A 21624-nucleotide genomic window follows, 5' to 3' on the forward strand; every position below is an offset into this window, starting at 1 on the left:
ATGGCTTCCATCAATGCTGAGACTTTCTTAACAGGTGAAGTCATCTCAACAAGGACTAATGAACTTGCCATATCCTTTGCAACAGCTGCTGTCCCCAACTGAGGTGAAACTCATACTCGAAATGCTTTGTGCTCTCCCATGAGCCCTCATTGCAACTAATTGGTTTGTGTTACTCAAATATGATCTGATTAAATTAGAGAATGCCATCATAACTCTTTGTTTTGTAAGTGATTTGATTCAATTTTCACAAAACAAAGCTGTTTTCTGAGGCAGCAGAACAGGAATCATCAGTGTAGTGAAGAGGAACTCATTATAAGCAGCCACAGTTTCTCCTATGACTGCCTTTATAAGATGGATCACAACATAAAACTGAGCAGTTCTCAAGTATCAAAAGTCTTTAAAGCTAGGGGACATAAGCAGAGTTGAAATTACCCAAGGACAAACCCTGTAGCAAAATCTCCTTATGCTCTGTCCAGATATGTGAAGATTCAAGTCCCCTACAACCTGTTTTGGCAGCTGCTCCCATTCTGCAGTATAGTCAGGCTACCCCTGTACATTATTTAAACAAACATCCAAAGTAAACTATTATTTATTTAAATAACAAGCAGTTTCTTTATTTTTCTGTCTATCTAGGTTGCTTGGAGACCAGTATTTTCAGGAATAGGAATGCAGTTTATTCTTGGGATTCTTATTCTGAGGACCAAAGTGGGTTTTGATGTACTTAACTGGCTAGGCATTCAGATCCAGGTAAGTTATTGAGCAAAATCTTTGCTTGTTTAATGCAATTTTTTGTCTTGAGAGTCTTACATTATACAAACAGGCTGTTCAAGGATCCATTTGTCCCTTGATTTTTTCTTCTCTTGAGAAAAAATGGATTCTCAGAAAGGTTATTGACTTCCTGAGTTCAACCTTCTCTTTTTTTTTTTTTTTGTTCAGTTAATACAATGGTCAGAGTAATACCATTTATTAATGGCTTTACCATCATTGGCCTGAAGTTATAAATTGGCATTCTTGAAACACAAATTTTGGTTGTGTCAAGGCACTCATAGGAACTCTTAGAAATTGCTCAACTCCAAATCATCCTTGCAATAAACACAATATGCTGAAAAGCCTTGGGATTCAGGGCACAACCCTAATTATCTTCAGAGCAGCAACATTCCTGGCATCAGAGACATTTCATAGTCCTCATGATGTATAAGAAAATTAATTCAGCTATATACAGGTGGCAAAATCCAAATCTGCATGCTGGAAGGGGTCTCTAGAAACTGGACAGGATACATTCGCAGGCAGCCCTGCAGACACAAAGTTTTTAAAAAGTCAGTTACTGTAAGGTAGTGAATAAGCAATATCCAAAATATACATCAGAGACGTACATTCTGAAGGACTTTCAGACTTTTCACCTCACGGATACTATTCTTACAGCTTTTCTTCACATGTAATTAAGGACATGTAAAACCAGACAGAGCAGAATGTACTGTCTCTGTGCAGGAGTAAAGGCACAGATCTGATGTCTGTCTAATCTACAGGCAGTGGGAATCATCTGGGTTTTGTCACCAGGTTCTCAGTCTCTGAGTGAAGCAGGTCTGGTGCCCCCTTTTGATAGCTTCATGTTATCAAGTCTTACAGTCTATCCTGTCAGAACTAATTACTGTAGCTATTATAAACTGTACTTTAACTCCATTTTAAACTGTATCAGTAATGCATATATTTTCCTCAGAAGTAAAAAAATTCAGAATTTGAACTAGAAGATTCCTTCAGGCTACTCTTAGCTACACCTTTCAAAACTCATTACTTCAGCTGTCAAATCTCCATTTTAAGCTATATAATTCATTGTACTTATTTGCGTCAGATGGAGCATAGAAGTGCACCACAGTATTGGAATTTAAAAGTGAATTTTTTTCCAGTGTAGTTTATGGCCTCTATTGTGTCGGGTACTCAACAGGACAGAGCAGATACCCTCAGTTCAGCCAAATAAAGTCAGCAAGGCTTGGACTCTACAAATCAGAGCTCAAGCTTCTGGGACCTCACCATATTTCTGCAAGATAACTAGCAGTACTTTGTATGGTTTTGGCAGGTACCCAGAGCTTATGGCTAATTTACTTTGCTTTTTGTCCCCAGACTTTTCTGGAGTACTCTGATGCAGGTGCCAAGTTTGTGTTTGGTGACAAATACACAGATCATTTCTTTGCTTTTAAGGTAAGATGGTTGCTATACACTCTATGTGGCAGATAAACAATGGTAAGAAGAACAGTATAGCTGGGAAATTAATTGTGTGGCTTGTGATACCTATGTAGTCACCTGAGAAATCAACAGGTAAACTATTCCTTATTATGTGATACTCTGAATAGACAATTTGGGAACACTTTCATTCGCTGACAAATACTGAGTTAGATTGCACTTATTTAGTCTAATTAAAACAAAATATATTGCATGTATACAGAACTTCAGAATATTTTTCTACAAGGAATAGTTTAAAAGGCTTGTTCCTGGCCACTGACAGAAATACTACCTCCTGCCTACCTTCTCCATCTCTCCATGACTAAAAGTGCTCTGCCATGCCACACTGTTGTACCCTTAAGTGCTGTACAGATCACTGCTTCACAGACTTTCCCCTGAAGAAGTGGAGAGGCCAGACGTGTATTTATTCATGCCTGGGGGAAGAGCTGGAAGCTGCATAAGCAGGAAGAATTACATGATATTACTAAGATCACAGAGGAATTTCCCATCTCTCTCTTAAGAGATCTTATTGGGAAATAGCTGGAATACAGTTTATCTGCTCTGAGCTCTGTAATCTGCTCTAGCATCTTTCCTGGTTTTGCTCTCAGAAGTTCATGCCACTATGCCTGCTTAGGCTGGAATCAAGAACATACAAAGCAAAAGGAACTACAAACCAACGCAAATAACAAATAAAGAAACATCAAACAAATATGAGAAATGTATTAGGACTTACTTGGAGATCATTCTTTTGATATTTCAGATATCTGACCATGGGTTTACATGCCTTTTCTTATTTTTTGCTTGTGGTGATATTCCAACCTAGATGCTCTGCAAACTTCGCTCTTTCATTACTTGAGAGAGAAGGTGCCATCTGTAAAATAGCTTGCTACTAAGAACAGTCAGGACATTTTAGAAGGAAAAAAAATTTAGGCATTTTGTCAATAAATATGAATTATATTTTAAGAGTAGTTCTTTTGTACCTTTTGTTTCACTTTCCAGGTGTTCCTACCTTTACTTTGGGAGGTATTTATTTTACTTATTTGAGTGCTTAAATATTTGTTTCTCTACTACATGTTTTAGGGATGAAATTATTTAATTCCATCCCCCTCCCCTGCCTCCCCCTTCCCCCCCACCCCCTGTAATTTTTCTCATGGTTTTTGGCAATGCTTTATGAATATGATCTTTTCAAGGTGGTTCTGAGTACTCACTGATAATGCAAAATACTTTGCGTACTAAAGCCATAACTAGGGACTAGACAGCCAAAAGTTTGCTTCTGTGTCAGAAAACATATATCAGTCTTATCCTATGGTTCAAGCCAGCAAAACCATGGAATTTCTAGACCTTGTTTCTATAACAGGTACAAGTAGATTATTCTTATATTGAAAAACAAGAAAACCAGTTGGTTTCCAGAGCTGCATGTATGTAAGAATATATGTATAGTAAATGAAATATAAATATGGTAAATAGAATTGCAGACAAGTGTACAGCAATATCAAAACGTGCTCTATCTCCTTCCTCTCTAGACAGGGAATTCCCTCTTCCAAAAACAGTGAGTGACAGCAGCCTGTTCTCTCTTGAAACACTTGTTATTTATTTAGACATTTAGTTGGTCCAAAGTGCTTTTTTATGTCTTTCAGATATTTTATGGGTTTGCACGTAGTGATGAGCTCTTCGAATCTTGCCCCAAGATATTTCAAAGCATTGTCCATAAGACAATGCTTAGCTCCTCAGGGATTAGATGAGGGACAGGATATGTCTGTCGGAGTCCAGTTGTATCCATACTGCATCCCCAGCAATATGCAGGGACAGATCAGTTTTCTGCCATGTGTCCATGTGATGGACACATCCCAGTTGTGCATATGCACACTTGTGTATATGTTCTGACAAGTTCTATCAGTCCCAGAGTGTCTTTGAGCACACGGCTCTGGAAGCACTAGTTAGTCAAAAATGCACATATTTGCATGCATAAACCAGTTTTATTTTAAATATGTATTTGGGCAGGCAGATGCAGAGTTTCAGAGTTCTGAAAAAATACTCACTTGCCCACATAAATAAGCACTTCCAAGTACTTAAGTAAATGGAAAAGACCTTTTAGTATTAAGTCTTCTATCCTGTTGACTACAAAAGACAAAGTTTGCTTTGAGCAAGAATGAAATTAGGCTTCTGTTAAATTTCTAGCTTCTTTTTTGCACCAGGAGAACTATGGTTTCCTGAGAAAAGCTTTGCTTTCAAGGTCAAAATTTAGGAGTGTATGAAAAAGCAGGCTATTTCTTAAACTTCAATAGCAACTTATTTAAGGGAAAATAGGGAAAAAGTTAAACATCAAGCCACAAATAGGAGGGGAGTTAACAGCAGCCAACAATTTTAACTTCCTCCTCTGTATGGTAATAACAAAAGAAAAGGCAGGGGAGAAAGATACTAATTTTACTATACTAAACTGTCTGCTGTTACTGCATGGCAAACTGTTCCTGCAGAATTGAAAAAGGTTCAAGGAACCAAGCCAGAGAAAGCAGCATTATATTAACTTGTTGAACAGCACGACAGTATTGGTTAATTGCACTCTGTCCTTTCAGTGAAAGGCTCTGATCATCAAAATTGAGTTTCTAAATGTTTATCAAAATTGTTTATAGGATCAGCTCTCCTCTAGAAAGACACAGAGTCTACGTATTGAAAAGATCTGTACTAACATAGTGGTTTGTTGTTTTCTATTCTGTTACTTGATTTTATTTATAATGCATTATGTCATTAGTGAACACACATGAAAGCTTCCTAGTGTTCGTGGTTGTGGGAAAATGACTGCGGCCCTGTGCACTGGTAACTGGGGATACACTTAGAGGAAACTGAGGGGTTATATTCGCATTTGAACAGGAGTTGTATTATAGGGTAAATCACAACTGCTGCTTTCTGGATGGAATATGGTTGATGCATTACTTAAAACCCTTCCAGAATGATTCCCCATCATCTGTTGAGGGGGATGGAATGGAAGGTGGAGTGGAGTGGAGGCACCACAGCCAGATTCTGTGGAAATCCTTGCAGGGAAGGGAAGTCGGTTGTACTTTGTAGCTGATAAACCACATATCAGCTTATAAACAGCATACCAGAGAAAGAGGGGAAGATGTCCCACTGCTGAGCCAGCAACTGTGGCAAAATCCCTCTCCTTGGACAAACTTTCTTCATTAATGCCTAATAATAATATTAATGTACATCTCCATGTCAAAGTTACCTGCTCCTGATGTACAAACACCCTCGCAGGAATGCACTCTACATTCTTTTTCACTGTATCTTTAAAAGCAAAGGGAGAGAATTTTATGCTAATCAGTAACAAATGTATGTATGACTAGAGTCACTCAAACTCCACATAAACATAAAGAAATAATATATTAAGTAAGTTGAGAACAGGGGAAAGTTAAGGAAAACTCCATCTTAACTGCTGGGATCAGTCAATGGGCTGAACCTGTCTTCTTCCCCGTAGGGACACCTGTAAACTTGTAAGAACCAGGCTCTATGTGCCCTGAATATTTTACTTGGGATTAAAGCCTACCTGTGTATTCCTTCAAGTATATTTTGGCAGCCAGTTACAATCAGCAAAAATCTTCTAACCTAAACATGTCACAATCTATATTAATAAGAGTGTTATTCCTGAAATTATTAGTGTGAATCCTTTATGGGTGCTGGCAGTTGGTAGTGGGTAGTACACTCTAGTAAAGGGCAAGACCTACTGAGAGGACTCCCTCACGCTGGAGGTGTGTTTCTCCAAGACAGTCACACCACTTTCCAATCCAGCAGAACTGCTCAGTTAAGGGTCTCCCTAAAGGGATGCTGAAAAACTGGTCAGCTACAAGGGTCTCAGCTTTCCTGGGACACTGACAGACAAATTAAATGCTATGGGGCAAATAAGTCTCTCCACACTAAGGGTCTAGGAAGCCTCCCCTTTTCACATGACAGTGGTACTGTTTTAGCTGTAACTAATCTGTCTGACTATTTTGGACCTTTTGGGGACAGATTTTTCTTTTTGTTGTATACTGGGAGAGAAGTGGTGGTGTCCTGTTTCTCAGGTATTTCACATACCTGAGAATCAGGTTATATTGGTTTTATTCAGGTTGAAACCCAGTCAGAGTGGTTTTTGATAGCCCATCAGAGAGTGGGTTAGGCCCATCAGAGAGTAGGTTAGTTTTTCAGTATCCACTGTGAGAGACCTATATTCACTTTTTGTATTTCGTAAATATACACCTTTAAATAGATTCTTTTTACAGGATGTAAATGTTTAATTACATTTGACTTATTGACTTAAACATGGCTATAAACTCAGGTATATTATGCTAAGCAAAACAGTTTCTAAACAATCACAGTTGTGTTAGAAAGCTATGCAGATAAATGAAGTTTATTTAATTATAACACAAACAGGAAGGTCAGGAAGGAAACAACTGTAGAAGTTTTAATGATCTTCTGTCTTTGTCATCAGGTATTGCCAATTGTGGTTTTCTTCAGTACGGTTATGTCTATGCTTTACCACATTGGATTCATGCAGTGGCTTGTTGGAAAGGTATGCACTTTTGCCAATTAGATGCTCATTTGGCTGGTGTGGAAAATATTTTGAACATATGCAGAGGAGCCATAGCCTGGAAATATTTCCAAATGTTACCATTGCAAAATCTTGATTGGCACTCTCAGTCTGGTTTCATTGGTTATGTCATATTAATTGTTAGATTTGCCTGGTTAGCTTTAGCGTTACTCAGATGCTATGTTTGCTTAAATCTTCCTTTCTGCCTGCCCTTCTCCCAGCCCTTAAAGTGCAGGATGGAGATTAAATCACAGAGAATAGATTTATGCTAAGTATTTCAGTAGCAATTGCATATACTTTCCTATCATAGATAAGATCAAAGCAGGTTCTTCACCTCACTCTCTAAGTGTTCATTTCTGTCAGCATCTATGTCTTGTGCTACTTTCTACTAATGTAAGATCAAATCCACTTTCTGTCGTCTCTGTCCAATAAACCCGTCATATGAGGGAAAAGATCTTCCTCTATGGTGGTAGTTAAACCTAATTTGAAGATATTCTTAAATTAAAAGTTCTTTGCCTTTTACATTCACACAATTGTTATAAAGGCGTCATGAACATCGCCTAGCTGACATTAGTGTGCTAAAATTGTAATGAGGCATTTTTAGCCTTAATCTAAGTTTCACATTTTTTCCTTTCATATGATCCAAGTATTTTTGGACAAGAATATAAGTAATAAGAACACATCAAAATATCTGCTTTGTTTAATTTAGTTTAACATTTTTATGCCCAGAGGAGCCTGGAGTACTTTCAGTTCTGTTAAATTACTTCTCTTTTGTCTTCTTTTAGCATGTACCAATTACATGAATGTGCTGTACCTTTAAGCTGAAATCATTAACTGGGAAAGTATTGTAACATGTTTCTGAACTCTTAGATTGATATGGTTAACTGGACAAAGGCATGGAACAGGCAGAACAAATTTTTGTTTCTTTTTTTAAAATCATTTTAGGTTGGTTGGATAATGCATGTCTTCATGGGAACAACTCCTGTTGAGTCTCTGGTAGCTGCGGGTAACATATTTGTGGGACAGGTGAGCTGGAGCACACAGAAACATGCTAACATGTAACAATATTACAGAATTTAGGGAAATAATGCTGCTCATTGAACAGTTTTGTATTAAGAAAAACAATCTCTTTCGAAGCTAGGGTTCCACTACATCAAGTCTGATGATCGGTTTCCAAAATTGCAGTATGTTCATATATTGGCAGTGATGCACAGTGGAAAGGCTTTGGGAAGCAATATGTTTTCCCAAGAGAAGTTCAAGCATAAATGTAGATGATAGATCTCCCTGCTAGACTACTCCAAAGCTATGAACAAATAACAATTTCAGGGGGTTTTTTGGTTGAAAAGGCAAGCGATATGAAGAGATGGCACACAAAGCAGGCAAGGGCAGGAGAGAGAGGCAATGAGGAAAACTAAGGTCCAGGGCTAGCAGTATAAGGCCTTGTTCACAAAAAGAGTGGTCAGCATCCAACAGTCCGCTTTAATGGGAAATGTATTAAACCCACATTTACAATAATGTCTGTCCCAAGCTTAGAAGAAATGTAGAAAATCAACAATTAACATCCAGGCCCAAATGCACTATTAACATGATATTTAGCAGTGGTGCATCACCACATCACACTGCTTCAAGATTTAGAATGGCAACATTGCATGACAGTGCCTCCAGGATGTGCTCACACACATGCCAGACGAGCGTGTTTCACTTGACTAACAGCCTTATCTGTGCTCAGACCTGTGGCTGTCCCTAAGTCACTCAGAATTGGAATAGAATTTCTTGGCAGCTTCATTGTGCTTTTTAGGGAGACAGCAGAATGAACCAGTCAGAATTGTCTTCAGACATTCTCTTTCTTGGGATAAAAAAGCCCCAGTCTATTGAAATTGGAGTACTTGCTAGCACTAGGATTAACTTAGTCAAAGATACCCAAGAAAGTATGATTCAGACACTCATTTTTCTGCCCTTAATAAAAAAAATATTTGGGCTTTTATTAAGGATTTCTTAATTTGGTGCTTGTTTTTCACTTCCAGACAGAGTCTCCTCTCCTGGTACGGCCCTACTTACCATATATCACCAAATCTGAACTCCATGCAGTCATGACAGCAGGATTCTCAACTATTGCTGGAAGTGTCTTAGGAGCATATATTTCTTTTGGGGTAAGACAGGGGAAAAGAACTAGAAAACAAATGGTTTATTGAAATCTTTTAAGTATTTCACCCAGCTGCAATGCTTTGAAACTATCCCTCAATCATTCCCACTGTTTGGGGTTTTTTGTCCCTGAAGGAATTAGCCACAAAAATCCTTGGTCTTCTGACAGCTCATTCTCTTCATTTCCTTATGAGCAATATGAACTTTTAATGACATCCTGTAGAGAAATCATACAAACAACTAAAAAAATTAATTGCATTCCTACATGTTTGTGCATACCATGGTTATCATGGAATACTTTCTTTCCCCTGGAATTCTAGGTTTCCTCCTCCCACCTACTGACTGCTTCTGTTATGTCAGCGCCAGCATCATTAGCTGTCTCCAAATTATTCTGGCCTGAAACTGAAAAGCCCCTGGTAACTCTGAGGAGTGGCATACAAATGGCAAAAAGGTAAGCTGATCTAGGTACTAGTTAATACCACTGCAAAAATGAGGTCTGGATAATAACTGCTCACACATAAATTTTACAAGCATTATGTGGTAGATGTTCAAGCAAGAAATTAATTAAAGACTAAATGCTGCAAATGGTTGATTTATGAATTCAGATGAGTGTGCCCCATATATATGCCAAGGACCTGGGCCAAACTGTAAACTCCAAAGAAAGAGGGAAATGCCTACTTGAGGTGACCTGCCAGGAGGTTTTCCCTTTTGTAATGTTGTCTTTTTTCTGTAATGAATCTGCAAATGCAAACATGTAAAAAGCAAAGACAAAGCAATAATTTCACAACAGCTGCAAATATTTTGCCCATCTGCAGGCACACTTCTCTTGGCAATGACAGGCAAAGCAAAAAGGCTTCTAAGGATCTGCTTCTGAATGACCCAAGCATTTCTGCAAGGGCTGTGTGGGAGAAGAGCAGTGTCCATTGCCTGGTACGAGCAGTGCTACAGTTTTGAGATCTTGCTCAACCCTGAATGTACCACAATTCATCCTCAGGGCACCACAAGCATATGCTTCAAGTGTCTGCCATGAGGATTGACAGGAAAAGCCTACTTCACATCATCATTCCTCTTCATTATTTTCTCTATGAGTGTACAGATGGCTTTAGTACTAGAATTCTAATCAAGTGCGTGTATGTTTTAGTTCTGTTATTTGTTCTTGAATTTAAAGATGTTCACACTCTGGTTTTCTCTTCCTTGGCAAAGTGAATCAAAGAATCTGCTAGAAGCAGCCAGCCAGGGTGCCTCTACCTCCATCGGGCTGGTAGCAAACATCGCCGTGAGCGTGATCTCCTTCCTTGCCCTGCTGAGCTTCTTTGACTCAGCCCTTTCTTGGGTGGGCAACTTGTTTGACTATCCACAGCTGACCTTTGAGGTATGATCTCCAGGTTATTCATGTAGCTGACATACATGCATAATTTGTGTTTCTCAAATTTAAGTGCTTGTGTGGTTTGTATGTTGTTGTTTCTTGTACTCATTTTGTATTTTAACATGATCTAAATCCATCTTTTATTTGCATGTTCTGAACAATTTCTTAACAGTTAAAGTAAAATTGTTGCCATTTAAGTATTTCTGTTTCTATTAGTCCACCTGCTGTTTCCCTCTGTGGTGTTCTTGCTAACTCCCAGGGTATGTTTATACAGAGCAGGCTAGCACCTGCCTCCTCTGACTTGGCAGTGCTGCACATCTGTCAACTACATGCTTGCCAAGCCATTAACATCTCCTGCAGCTAAACATAAAAGTGCCTTTATCTTCAAAAGGTCCCATCAATCCCTTAATGCTTGCTGTGTTCACTTATATGGGGACACTGGGGAAAGACCAGACTTGCCTGAAACCAGACTTACTTCATATCAGTTTGTTCTCAATACAATTACAAAGTGAAACCATACCCAAATCACTCAACAGAGCAAATGTTTGAACCTAGGTCAATATGTCATTTTTGACCCAATGCAATCACCTAGTTTCAGTGGTTATGGCCCTTTTTTTTTTGCAAGACCCTAATAAAAGCCCTGGGAGAAACACAGATATTACTTGTGTTAAAGGTGCTGCTGAAGTGAATGGCCACTCATAACAGATATGGCTTCAGCATCACTAAGTTATTACCCTGCTAATCTTTCAGAGGTCTCTCACTGCACCCCAGACACCCACAGCTGAGGAGAGTCACAAGTACACATGCCTTAGGCATACTCGTGCAGGGGCTGGTATTTTCATAACTGCTGGGTGGTGTAAGATTTGGACAGGCAGATAGTCCACGAGGAATTGAGACACACAGACATGATGCATGCAGTCAATTTTCCCTTGGGAGACACTAATGCATAACTTGCTCTGAGCAGAGAAACCAGCCAGAAATAGTAACTGCTTTAAGACCTCCATTACATTCTCTGACCACAATCTGACCAAAACCTTTCACAGTTGGAGCTATTTTCTCTCATATAGAAACTAGCTATACTGTGATATGGGATTACTTTTTCAATTTGCATAAATCTTATAATGCCAGGGAAAAATAGGTACAGCTTTAATTGTGTCAGATGCACAGCTTTTATGCAGAGACAACTCTTTTGTTTACAGCAGTTGGAGTCCAATAACCTGATAATTAGGCGTGTTCATTAACACATTTGATTTAATCTAGCAGAAGAATTGGAATCCTCAGTTCTCCTTTTAGTTCAATCTTCCTTCTTTTTGTCAAACACTGTGTCCAATTTGAAGCCATTATTGAGTGAAAAGCTGGCACAGAAACCTTTGTTTTATTTTACATATAAAATTAGGGACATATAAATATTTTGTTATATCTAGAGTCTTGATTAATGTTTTAAAAGGTACTCAAGCATGCCTGACAATTAAAAACTCTCCCAGAGTTCATGGCAGCAAAAATTGAAGGCCAATTTTCCTCTGCTAAAATAAAACCTTCCTTATTTTAAGTTTAGAAAAGTTACTGTCTGATATTGCTTTCTGACATTTATTTCGACCTGCTTTTTCTTATACATTCTGCAGAACATTTGTGCTTATGTCTTCATGCCATTCTCTTTCATGATGGGAGTAGACTGGGAAGACAGTTTCATTGTCGGTGGACTACTAGGTTACAAAACTTTCTTCAATGAATTTTTGGCTTATGAGCGCCTTTCAAAACTGATTCAAAACCGAGAAAAGGGTGGAAGCATGTACATTAATGGTGTGAAACAGTATATGACAGTAAGTAACATTTTTCTGTCCTACAGATTTATTTGATCAAATACTTCAACATTGAAACGACTTATTATTTAATATGGCATCAAATGGTTGCATATTACTCTAAGGTATGTCTTTGAGCAACACAGTTAATTTATGAAAGTGCAGCATTGCTCTGTGCAGTTGCTGTGACTCTCATTGCCCTAACTGTCTTGAACAAGCATAGAGACAGAAGGGCGTGGGTTTAGGGAACATGCAGTGTCCCACAGGACACCACTCTTAAGACAGAGGCTGTCTTCAAGGCAAGTTTCTTCTTACCTGATTCTCAATACTTCTCTATGAGCTACTCTCCCAAGAAAACCCTGAGGAAGAACCCGAGGATCCTCCTGCCCTCAGAGGTTTGTCCAAGCATTAAACTTGAAGAGAGGCATCCAGTAAGCTCTACCAGGTGGCATTACTGGCACACCTTTGCTGTAGGCTATTGTTCCCTCTGCAGAGGGCGGTAATAAAAGACATGTAGTACATGCCATACACCTCCCTTGCAACACTGAGTCCAACCAGTCTGTCTCAATCAAGCTTTCCAGCCTTGTCCCACCTCTCATTCACAGTTTACCCAACAGACATGTAGCTCCTACTACAGCACACTGAGATAGGCAATGCTAAGGGCATCTTGCATGTGTGCATGGGGCCAAAGGTCATTCAGTGATCAAAGCTGACCTTTGTGGACATGACTGCTCTACTATCTGGCATTCACACACATGGCCCATGCTGAATTCGTCTCAAGCACAGGCAACAAAAACCATGATATCCAACTTTACACATCCATTGACCCTTCTTTCTTAAACCAAGACAGATTGTCACTGTAGAGAAACCCTTTAGATCAGAAAGTATTTTGTACAGCACTTACATGATTCTTTGAATCAGATGGGATGCTGTGGACATCTTTTATATTAAAAACCAAAAACAAATTCCTGATCATTTGCATTCCCGATTACCAGAAGATAATTCACACGTGGAGGTAGAAAGCCAGGCAGTCCGATCAATGTTCACATCCTTGTCTGAGCATCCATTACCAGTGTTCCTGGAATTCCTGGCAATAGAACTCTGGGCTAGAATGATCTTTGATGTGCCCTGCTATAACTGTGCTTCCTTGTACTAAATGAATGACACTGAATTCCTGCATGAGTGAATAAGGGTTTATTTTAGTATGGAATGCAGCCTCAAAACACAGATCTTAGGAACTCTATTTAACTTTTTTTTTTCCTGCATAAGATGTCATATAGGACTTTCACATTCACTTCTAATACCTATAAGGAGCTGTATTAACTTCCATAGTGAAAAGGTCTGAGAAACATAAACAATTGTAATTCTGGTAAAAATTGGCTGAAAACCATTATAATTAGAGCACAACAGTTCAGGTGAAGGTGTGCTTGGCATCTGTTTTTAATTTCCCTTCAGTTTCAGAGCTCTCTAATTCATTCACACACAGATATTCTCTCAGACTGAGCAAACAAGTGTCTTCACCTGAGTCATTAATTACATGGCTTCCTGTTTTCAGAGCTAGGAGAGTGCAAATGAAAGCAGGGTACACAGAGCTTTTTCTAGGAAAAGCTGGTAGAGTGGGTACTTGAAAAACATTTTCCTGCATTTGTGGAGATTGATTGAAAGTATCTACAAATTGGTGCTCATAAAAGAGGAATTAAACCAGAGGAACTTCTAATAAACAGGAAACCTGCTAGAACACTCACTCATTTTAACCTAAACCACAGTAAATAGGAATTCGGAGTTGCCAGGGGGACAAAAATCCATTTGCTGAGATATGTTGCCTCCTTTCTCAAAATGTCTGAACTACATTTATCTAAAGGCTTGCAAGGTTTGTAGGCAAACCTTGCAAGCCTCCTGATTTCACCTAAAGGACCGTTTTGTGTCCTGTGAAGGGTCCCTCCCTGGAGGCAAAGGCCAACCTTGTATCTACTCTGAGGTACAGGCTTAGTTGGTGTTACCCAAGGGGAGAAAAGTGGCAGAAGTCAGTACAGAAATAAGCTGTTAATGGGGATTCCAAATTCATAATGTCAGTCTCTGCCTGTCAACACGCGCTTCCTAGGAGACAAATTTGTCTTCTTTGCACGGGGTGGAGAATGCACAAAGTAGCTTTGTACAGAGCCCTCTGCTTCTTCAGGGTCAAAGAATTCAGGGATGCATACCAAAACTTGAGGTTTCAAAAGAGTTTTATAGAGGCATCCAGCTGTGAAAAACAAGTTGAGTTATTGCTCTCTGACTCATGCTTTCAGAAAATAGCAGTTAAATTGCCACTAGTAAGATAAGATTTTTTGTCTTTAATTACTACTACTCACTTCAAAAAGGCACAACAATATATGTGAAAGATAAAATCATTGCATAGTTTGTCAGCCCTCACATGGGTAGTGGGTATCAAAGCCTGTGACATTCAACAAGGGAACAAGTCTACCTTTCTGAAAGCCACACCTTGGGCAGCAACCAAGCAAAACAGTTATTTTTGTACTCAGAGCCACAGTGCCATGTTTTTACACCTTTAAATTACAATTAACTGTTTCAAACCACTCAGAGGGTGTGTCTTTGTTTTTCAGGTTCGCTCTGAAGTCATTGCCACCTATGCTCTCTGTGGATTTGCCAACTTCGGCTCCCTGGGACTGGTAATAGGAGGCCTGAGTAAGAACCACTCTCACAGACAATTTGTTAAGCAAATCCCAAAGAAAGCACCAAAAGGAAAAGGCTGGGGGTGAAGCTTAGCAGCATTAGGGACTGAGCAGTTGCTCTGCCAAAACCTAGCCCTCAATTGTGAATGTAAGGGCACCCAGAGGGGGGGGTACAGGATTTGGTGGGAAGTACTGGGAGAGGCGCTGAACACAAGGGGAAGGAACCAAGCCCTTCTCATAGCCTTCCCTCTTTAGACCTCAAACACGAACCTGAGCCACTACTGCCCATGAGCTTCAGGAGGAGCAGGTCAACTCAATAGCATGCTGGTGTGACAGATTAATTTGGTTATTTTCTGTAAAAATATCACATATATGCAGTAAGCTTACAGGGAAAGAATTTTTAAAGGAGGTTTTCAAATCTCAGCGGAAAAAGAAAAATTGAAAAACCATCTGAGTTCCTCACCAGGCAGCCAGAATTGCTGGCAGTCATCTTTGCCCTGGAGCCACAGTGGGCTCAGCAGTGGGGCAGTGTAGAGCAACAAAACCCAGCTATGGGGCCAGACTCTTCTGAAGGGTGCAATCATCCAGCACTGACATGCAAACTGCCAAAGAAAACAAAAGTTACCATTTTGAATATAAGCAATCCTCTTAACAGAGAGAACCAACACTGGCACTTGGCTTCAAAGAACCCACTAAAAAATGTCCCATTTTTCCTCCATGTTTCCCTTAGTTTAAACTGCTGGGTGGAAAATTACTCCTGCAGGGGCAGAAGCTGGTAGATTCACCTTCCTTATATGTATTTCTGTTTGACATATGCTTTGTATTTCTTCTAGCAAGCATTGCTCCCTCAAAAAAGAAGGAAATAGCTGACGGTGCTTTCAGAGCGATGATTGCAGGAACGGTGGCCTGTTTCATGACGGCCTGTGTGGCAGGTACAGTGCTCAGGTTTGGTGTCCCCTATGGCCAGTGACCACCATGGGGCACTGCACCAGCACCATGCTATATCCTCCTAGGCTGCCTCAGTTACTCAGACACAAGTTTTTTTTTTGCTTGGCAGGATTAAAAGTTGATATGAGACAAAAGTTTCTTGAAAACTAGAATTTGAAAAGATGTAAATGTTTCAGTTCTTCTATTATGTCTGTGTTTTTAGGAGAGGGGTATGGTGTTTTAATGGGGGAGTTTTTTGGTTTTTTGTTGGTCTTTGTTGTTGTTGTTTTGTGGGTTTTTTGTTGATTTATTTATTTGTGCAGAACATGTGACTTATAAACAAAGCAATTTGTAGATGAATTGCAATCCCTCCTCTGCACCACTAGATACAGGAATAGAGAACCAATTTTGGAAAGTTTTGAACTAAATTTGGAAAAGAAACAGGAAAATGGAATGAAAGAGTGTAAAAGAGTAACAAAGGAGAACAACTCTTTGTCATAATGTTAAGTCAATATTTTGAGGGGATAATATTTTCACAGAGCACTTAGGCTTGTGAAATGGTCCTAAAATGGGACTCCACAGCTGATCATTATTTTCAAAACTTCAGCTTTAATTTGAGTGAAAAGTCACAATGCAACAGACATTTAAGGGAGTAAATTAAAAAGAACAAAGTAATTATTCAGAAGATTAATTCATTGATATGTTTCAGTAGATTATAAATTCATTCTCAGTATTTCACAATCCCTTTTCCAGCTCTCTTTCCTGAGCATGTGATATACAAAATTAGTATGACATGGAATGATGAAGGTTAAAGGTTAAAGGTCATATTTCAACAGTGAAGAAAGATCTTGGTATTTTATGTAGCTAAAACCACTATGTCCGTTTCTACCCCAACTTCTCTATGCCTTGGTGTTCATGGTAGCAACAGAAACATACAGATTTTAAAGATGAGCCCACACTATTTTCTGAAGGCTACAGAACAAACTTGAAATAACATTAGTCTCATAGCTGTCCATAATATTTTAATACATGACACTACTCTGCATAACTGAGGAACCAGGAAGCTCTACTAAAATATGTCATTTCACAATACTGATCTTAAGAATAATATTGTGAACAGCCACTGAGAAAATCTCTCTAAAATAATAGAATCTGCTTTGGAATGAAAATTGCATTCCACCCACTCCTGCCACGGCAAATGCTTTTCTTATGCTCAGGAGAAAGTAGAAAAGCCAAGCAATTTCTATTATCCCAGTTAAGATAAGAATGTATTAAAAACATGTCCAAGTTCTACAACATTACATATAGATGGAGCTATCACTTTCATACTTTTGTGTTTCCATTATTCCAGTGACATACTGATGACATTAGTATTAGTAGGAAATTTTAAAGAATATGTAGCAAAGCAAACTCAATTTAAAACAAAATAAGAAGTTCTGTATTTACTTGCAGTTCTATAAATGCAGCATAGCTTCATCTTAGTTAATGAAAACACACTGACCCAGCAATGAGAAAGGCATTACTACACAATATTAATATCATTAAAGGAGGCAGAAAACCAAAATGTATCCAAGTGTGTATCCATTGCTGAACTTTAATTCCTACATATAAAAAGTAGATAAATTGTTATGGTTGCTACTTAATTCTGTTTTTAAAAATGATTCAAATTAGAAGTCCTGCAGTTCAAAGGTTTTGACCTTGTACCTTTACATAACCGCCTCAAATGGTGATTTTGCGTCAGACAGAATGGTTTTTTTGATCATGGCTTCATGACTCACATTCTCAAATCTTATCTTCCTCTTCATTATTCATTAAGAAAATTGTAACTTACTTCACAGGAATGCTGACTGTCCCTAGTCTGGAAGTTCCTTGCCACATCTTGTTAGGAAATGCTTCCAACTTCACAGATTTCCCTGCCAACAGCACAGAGCTAGTTGAATGCTGCCAGCAACTCTTCACCAGGTATTGAGAACCCTTTATCCTCTGGGAGTAAAATTTAGGAAGCTCATATCTTCTCTGAAAACCTAATGTTATTTTTATTTTTTGTATTTGGCTTTTTTTCTTTGGCATCTGCTTTCAGTGAATTAGTATCTTTTAGAGGAATGGCTATTTTAGTGCTTTTGAATTGTCTTCCTCTTCTGGGGCATTTTTCCATTGCATGACAAACACCTGCAGAATCAACAGAAAATTCAAAATATCTTTGAATTTTGAAATTTTTTCCTCATGAGAGGAGGGTCAAGCACTGATCTCTCCTCTTTGGCGTGACCAGTTACAGGACCTGAGGGAATGGCCTGAAGCTGTGTCAGGGGAGGGTTAGGTTGAGTATTAGAAAGAGATTCTTCCCCCAGAGGGTGTTTGGGCACAGAACAGGATCCCCAGTGAAACGGTCACAGCACCAGCCTGACGGAGTTCAAGGAGCATTTGGACAATGCTCTCAGACTCTTGGAGATTATGCTCTGTGCAGGGCCAGGAGTTGGCCCTCGATGATTCTTGGTTTATCTCAAACACTAACAAGAAAATAAATCAAATATTTGAACTAATATAAAGTTAACCTAGTATTTGAGGTTAGCAATAGCTGAAAAAAAGTCAGGAGCCTTTCCCTTCCTTCCCTCTTCTATCTATAATGTGACTAAAGATAATAATAATAATCAGGCTTGTTTATGTTGAAAACTTTACATGCATTTAAAGTAGAAAAATATTTCAAGATAAATTGTATTTCACAACTCTCTATCCAAGGCAGAGAAGAAAGAAATACTGATACTAAAAAAGGAATATATTCAGATATACCTAGCACTATCTCACAAAGAACCAAAGGTCTATGTATTTAGGTTATGGCAAGAACCTTTCAAATTGTCCTAGTATGCTTCCTTTTTTTCTTTTTTCTCCTTTTTTTTTCTATTTTCAAAACTAATTACTTTAGAAATAAATGCTCTTAATTCATCCTTTTTTCTTGCTATTGAAAATAGAAGAACTCACACAACAGATACCATGTCTGGGTACATTCAATCATTGTTATTTCTTCATTACTACAGCTTTTCCTCATAACACTAATTTCAGGTCTACCATGTTGCTACAAAGACAAGAACCTGCTCTATTTTTAGCAGAATCAGTGTTAAGCAGATGCTTTGAAAATGTAAAAATATTGAATAGGGAAATGAAGGACTCAATCATTTCAGTTATCTAGGTAGATGTACCAGAGGCATGAGGACTTGCTACAAAAAACCAAAAGTTATTCTGATAGAAAGGCAGAACATCTGGATGTGGCACTTGGCTGGAGTTGGGAAAGTCTTCTCTCTATTTTGTTTCTCGGGAAAATTTTAACACATCTAAAGTTGCTTTGGAGAAAGTGTGTGTTGCCATGTATGTGTGTGTGTGTGTACATACATATACTGCAGAGAGAGATTCTCATGACAAAATTCTGTGATTCTGTGAAAAGGAGTTTTATCTGATATCTGCTTTATTTCTCCCCCAGTGCAAATCATTCGGAGGAGATCTTTCCCAGAGGAAACTACAGTCTCAATTCCTGGAAAGTGTGTTGCCAAATACTCAGTCAACCTGCTTTTCATTGCACTTAGGTTAAGTTTGAATCTTTTTGACAGGATTGATCATAAATAAGAACTGTGTTCATTGGAAGAGAGGAAATAAAAAAATTGCTTTACTACAATGAGTGTAAATTTCCCCCATGCAATCTTTATTTTTCATCTCTTACCAGCCCAATTCCTCTACTTGGCTGGAATTATTTATAAATTAAACTGGCATAAATGGAAGGCACCTCTTGCTGCAGAACTCTTCTCCCACTATAAAACAGAACAGAAGAACATTTCTGAGTCTCCTGCTTTTATTTCTACCCCAAAACTAAGTAATTTGCCAGATTAAATTGCTATAAGCATGAAGAAAGTCAGATTCAGAAGATTTGGCTGCCACTTACAGATAGCTATGAACTAGAAATAATATTCAGAGTTACCATCAATTTCTAATACTATTTCTGCCCTTTTTGATGGCAAAGAAGTCTTTACTGCATGAAGAGAAATTACTTTTCTGCAAAAGAAAATGCAGAGAAATTACTTTTCTGCAGAGAGATCTGCATTTTGTGCAGACATTATACATCCACATATATAGATATATACATATATATATATATATTCCTACCAATACCTAGGTAGCTATAGCTGCACATGAACTGAGCTGCAGACCTGTTCTACCTCATCAGCTTGGCCACTAGGAACTAGCAACCCTGCCACAGTCCTCCTTCTGCCCACAGGAGAGTGCAGGAAGTTGGTCACTCTTTACAGTTAACTCATATGAATGAAAATGTCCAGCCTCCAAGTTTCCTATATTAATTCTTTTAAATCTATGTTTTTAACCATTGTGAAAATTGATCATGAAGTCACCAACAAGGAACTTTTATACACATTTGACCTCTGTCAAATGCAGGAAAAATCAGGTCCATACCATGACTATTCCCTGTCAAGGAAGCTTAATGTAGGACACCTCCACAGGATCCCTTTGAAGAAGAAAGTGTGTTATGATTTTAAGCTTCAGAACTTTCATGGACTCAAAAACTGGTAAGTTCTGTGCAGAGGTAGGGAGAGAGAGTGATTACTAGCCTATGATGTTGTTAATGCTAAAGGCTTGGGAATAAAGGTCAGAACTAAATTACAGGAACATCGGAAAATTCTGACACATTCTGCAAATAAAAATTGTGCAGATGGTCTATTCAGGAAAAGCAATTACTAATTTTTCGAGCTTCCATTAATTACTGCAGAATCTTTTCCAGGAAATCCAAGTTCATTAACTTAAGACAGCTGCCAGTACAGTTATTTCCAGGGGGTATTTATTTGAACTTGCTATGAAAGTGCTAGTTTCCTGTAAAGCTCAGTTTATTAACTTAATCCCCAGAAAAGTTATAAATGTCAGCATTGCTACTACTTGTGATTTTTTTTATCTCTGGTTTTATATTGTTAGGTGTTTTTATTTGGCCTCATCCACCTAGGAATGTCATCCTTAATTTTCAGTGGTTTTAAAGGATGCTGATAATGCTGATTAGGACAGATATATGCTCATATATTTAATGTGAATCCATCCTAAAGAAAATGCATGGATTTCGTCCATGAGTTTTATCCAGCATGCTGGTTAGAGCAGAGTTTGGATTTCAAGTAAGTTTAGAGTCTGAAGCCAAGTAACATATTATTTCAAGGAAAATTCATCAGAAACATTAGTTCTCGCTATCAAAAAGAGCACACCCCATGTGCTCTCTTTACAAACCATCACGGGCACTCTTCTTTGCTACTCCCTACCATGCCCTACTTAATATCAGTCTTTTGAAATGGCTGCTCTTTTCATTTCACAATTGTATGCTGGGTAAAAGGGCTGCTTGGGCTAGTAAATACAATCGTGTATAAACTGCTAAAAAAGCTTTTCATAGAGCTGAAGCCTTCCTCCCACAGAAGAGGTGTGGTGTTTTCCTTTTTAAGACTCCTCTATAGATGGATTAGATGGAAGGCAATTTTTGCAGAATATATATGATAGTTCTCTACACCTGCTCAAAGAGATTGCCCACCTGGTTTGATGATGGCTTGATCTAAAGACAATATATGTGGGACATTACATCTTAAGTGTATCAAAAACAGCAGTGAAAGCAGGAGGGAATTGCTACCAAGTACCATCATGTGTTCTGGTGACTATTTTCTCTTTGTCCTGATGGTGCTAGGAGTCCAGTGTAGAACTCTTTGTGTTTCTCTCAACAAAAAAAGCAGAATAGTGCAGTTCACCAGCCTGAAGTTACCCTGGCAGCTTGGACCCTGAACTATCAGTGCCCAGGAACACATTTCTGACAATACCAGCAGCAACAAATCTGCATCACGGACCTCAAAAGAAACATTGGATTTAATCAAATGCTTGCTAGCACATGTGATGGGTTGACCTTGTGGTGAGATGGAT

At 38.6% G+C, this 21624-nt stretch overlaps 1 protein-coding gene across 1 annotated transcript in view; it reads left to right on the forward strand.

The window, feature by feature from the left end:
* The window catches only part of SLC28A3 (solute carrier family 28 member 3), a 38075-nt gene extending 18697 nt beyond the window's left edge, over positions 1-19378 (forward strand). Inside the window, exons 7-18 of the mRNA XM_059492502.1 lie at positions 634-747; positions 2119-2196; positions 6680-6760; positions 7724-7804; positions 8803-8928; positions 9241-9371; positions 10124-10292; positions 11909-12106; positions 14689-14770; positions 15591-15689; positions 17523-17646; positions 19157-19378. Of these exons, the coding sequence (XP_059348485.1) occupies positions 634-747; positions 2119-2196; positions 6680-6760; positions 7724-7804; positions 8803-8928; positions 9241-9371; positions 10124-10292; positions 11909-12106; positions 14689-14770; positions 15591-15689; positions 17523-17646; positions 19157-19259 (1386 nt within the window). The 3' untranslated portion in view covers positions 19260-19378. The remainder of the gene's footprint in view (positions 1-633; positions 748-2118; positions 2197-6679; positions 6761-7723; positions 7805-8802; positions 8929-9240; positions 9372-10123; positions 10293-11908; positions 12107-14688; positions 14771-15590; positions 15690-17522; positions 17647-19156) is intronic.
* The last annotated feature ends 2246 nt before the right edge of the window (positions 19379-21624 follow it).

This window comes from Ammospiza nelsoni, chromosome Z (genome assembly GCF_027579445.1).
Source record: "Ammospiza nelsoni isolate bAmmNel1 chromosome Z, bAmmNel1.pri, whole genome shotgun sequence".
Lineage (NCBI taxonomy): Eukaryota > Metazoa > Chordata > Aves > Passeriformes > Passerellidae > Ammospiza > Ammospiza nelsoni.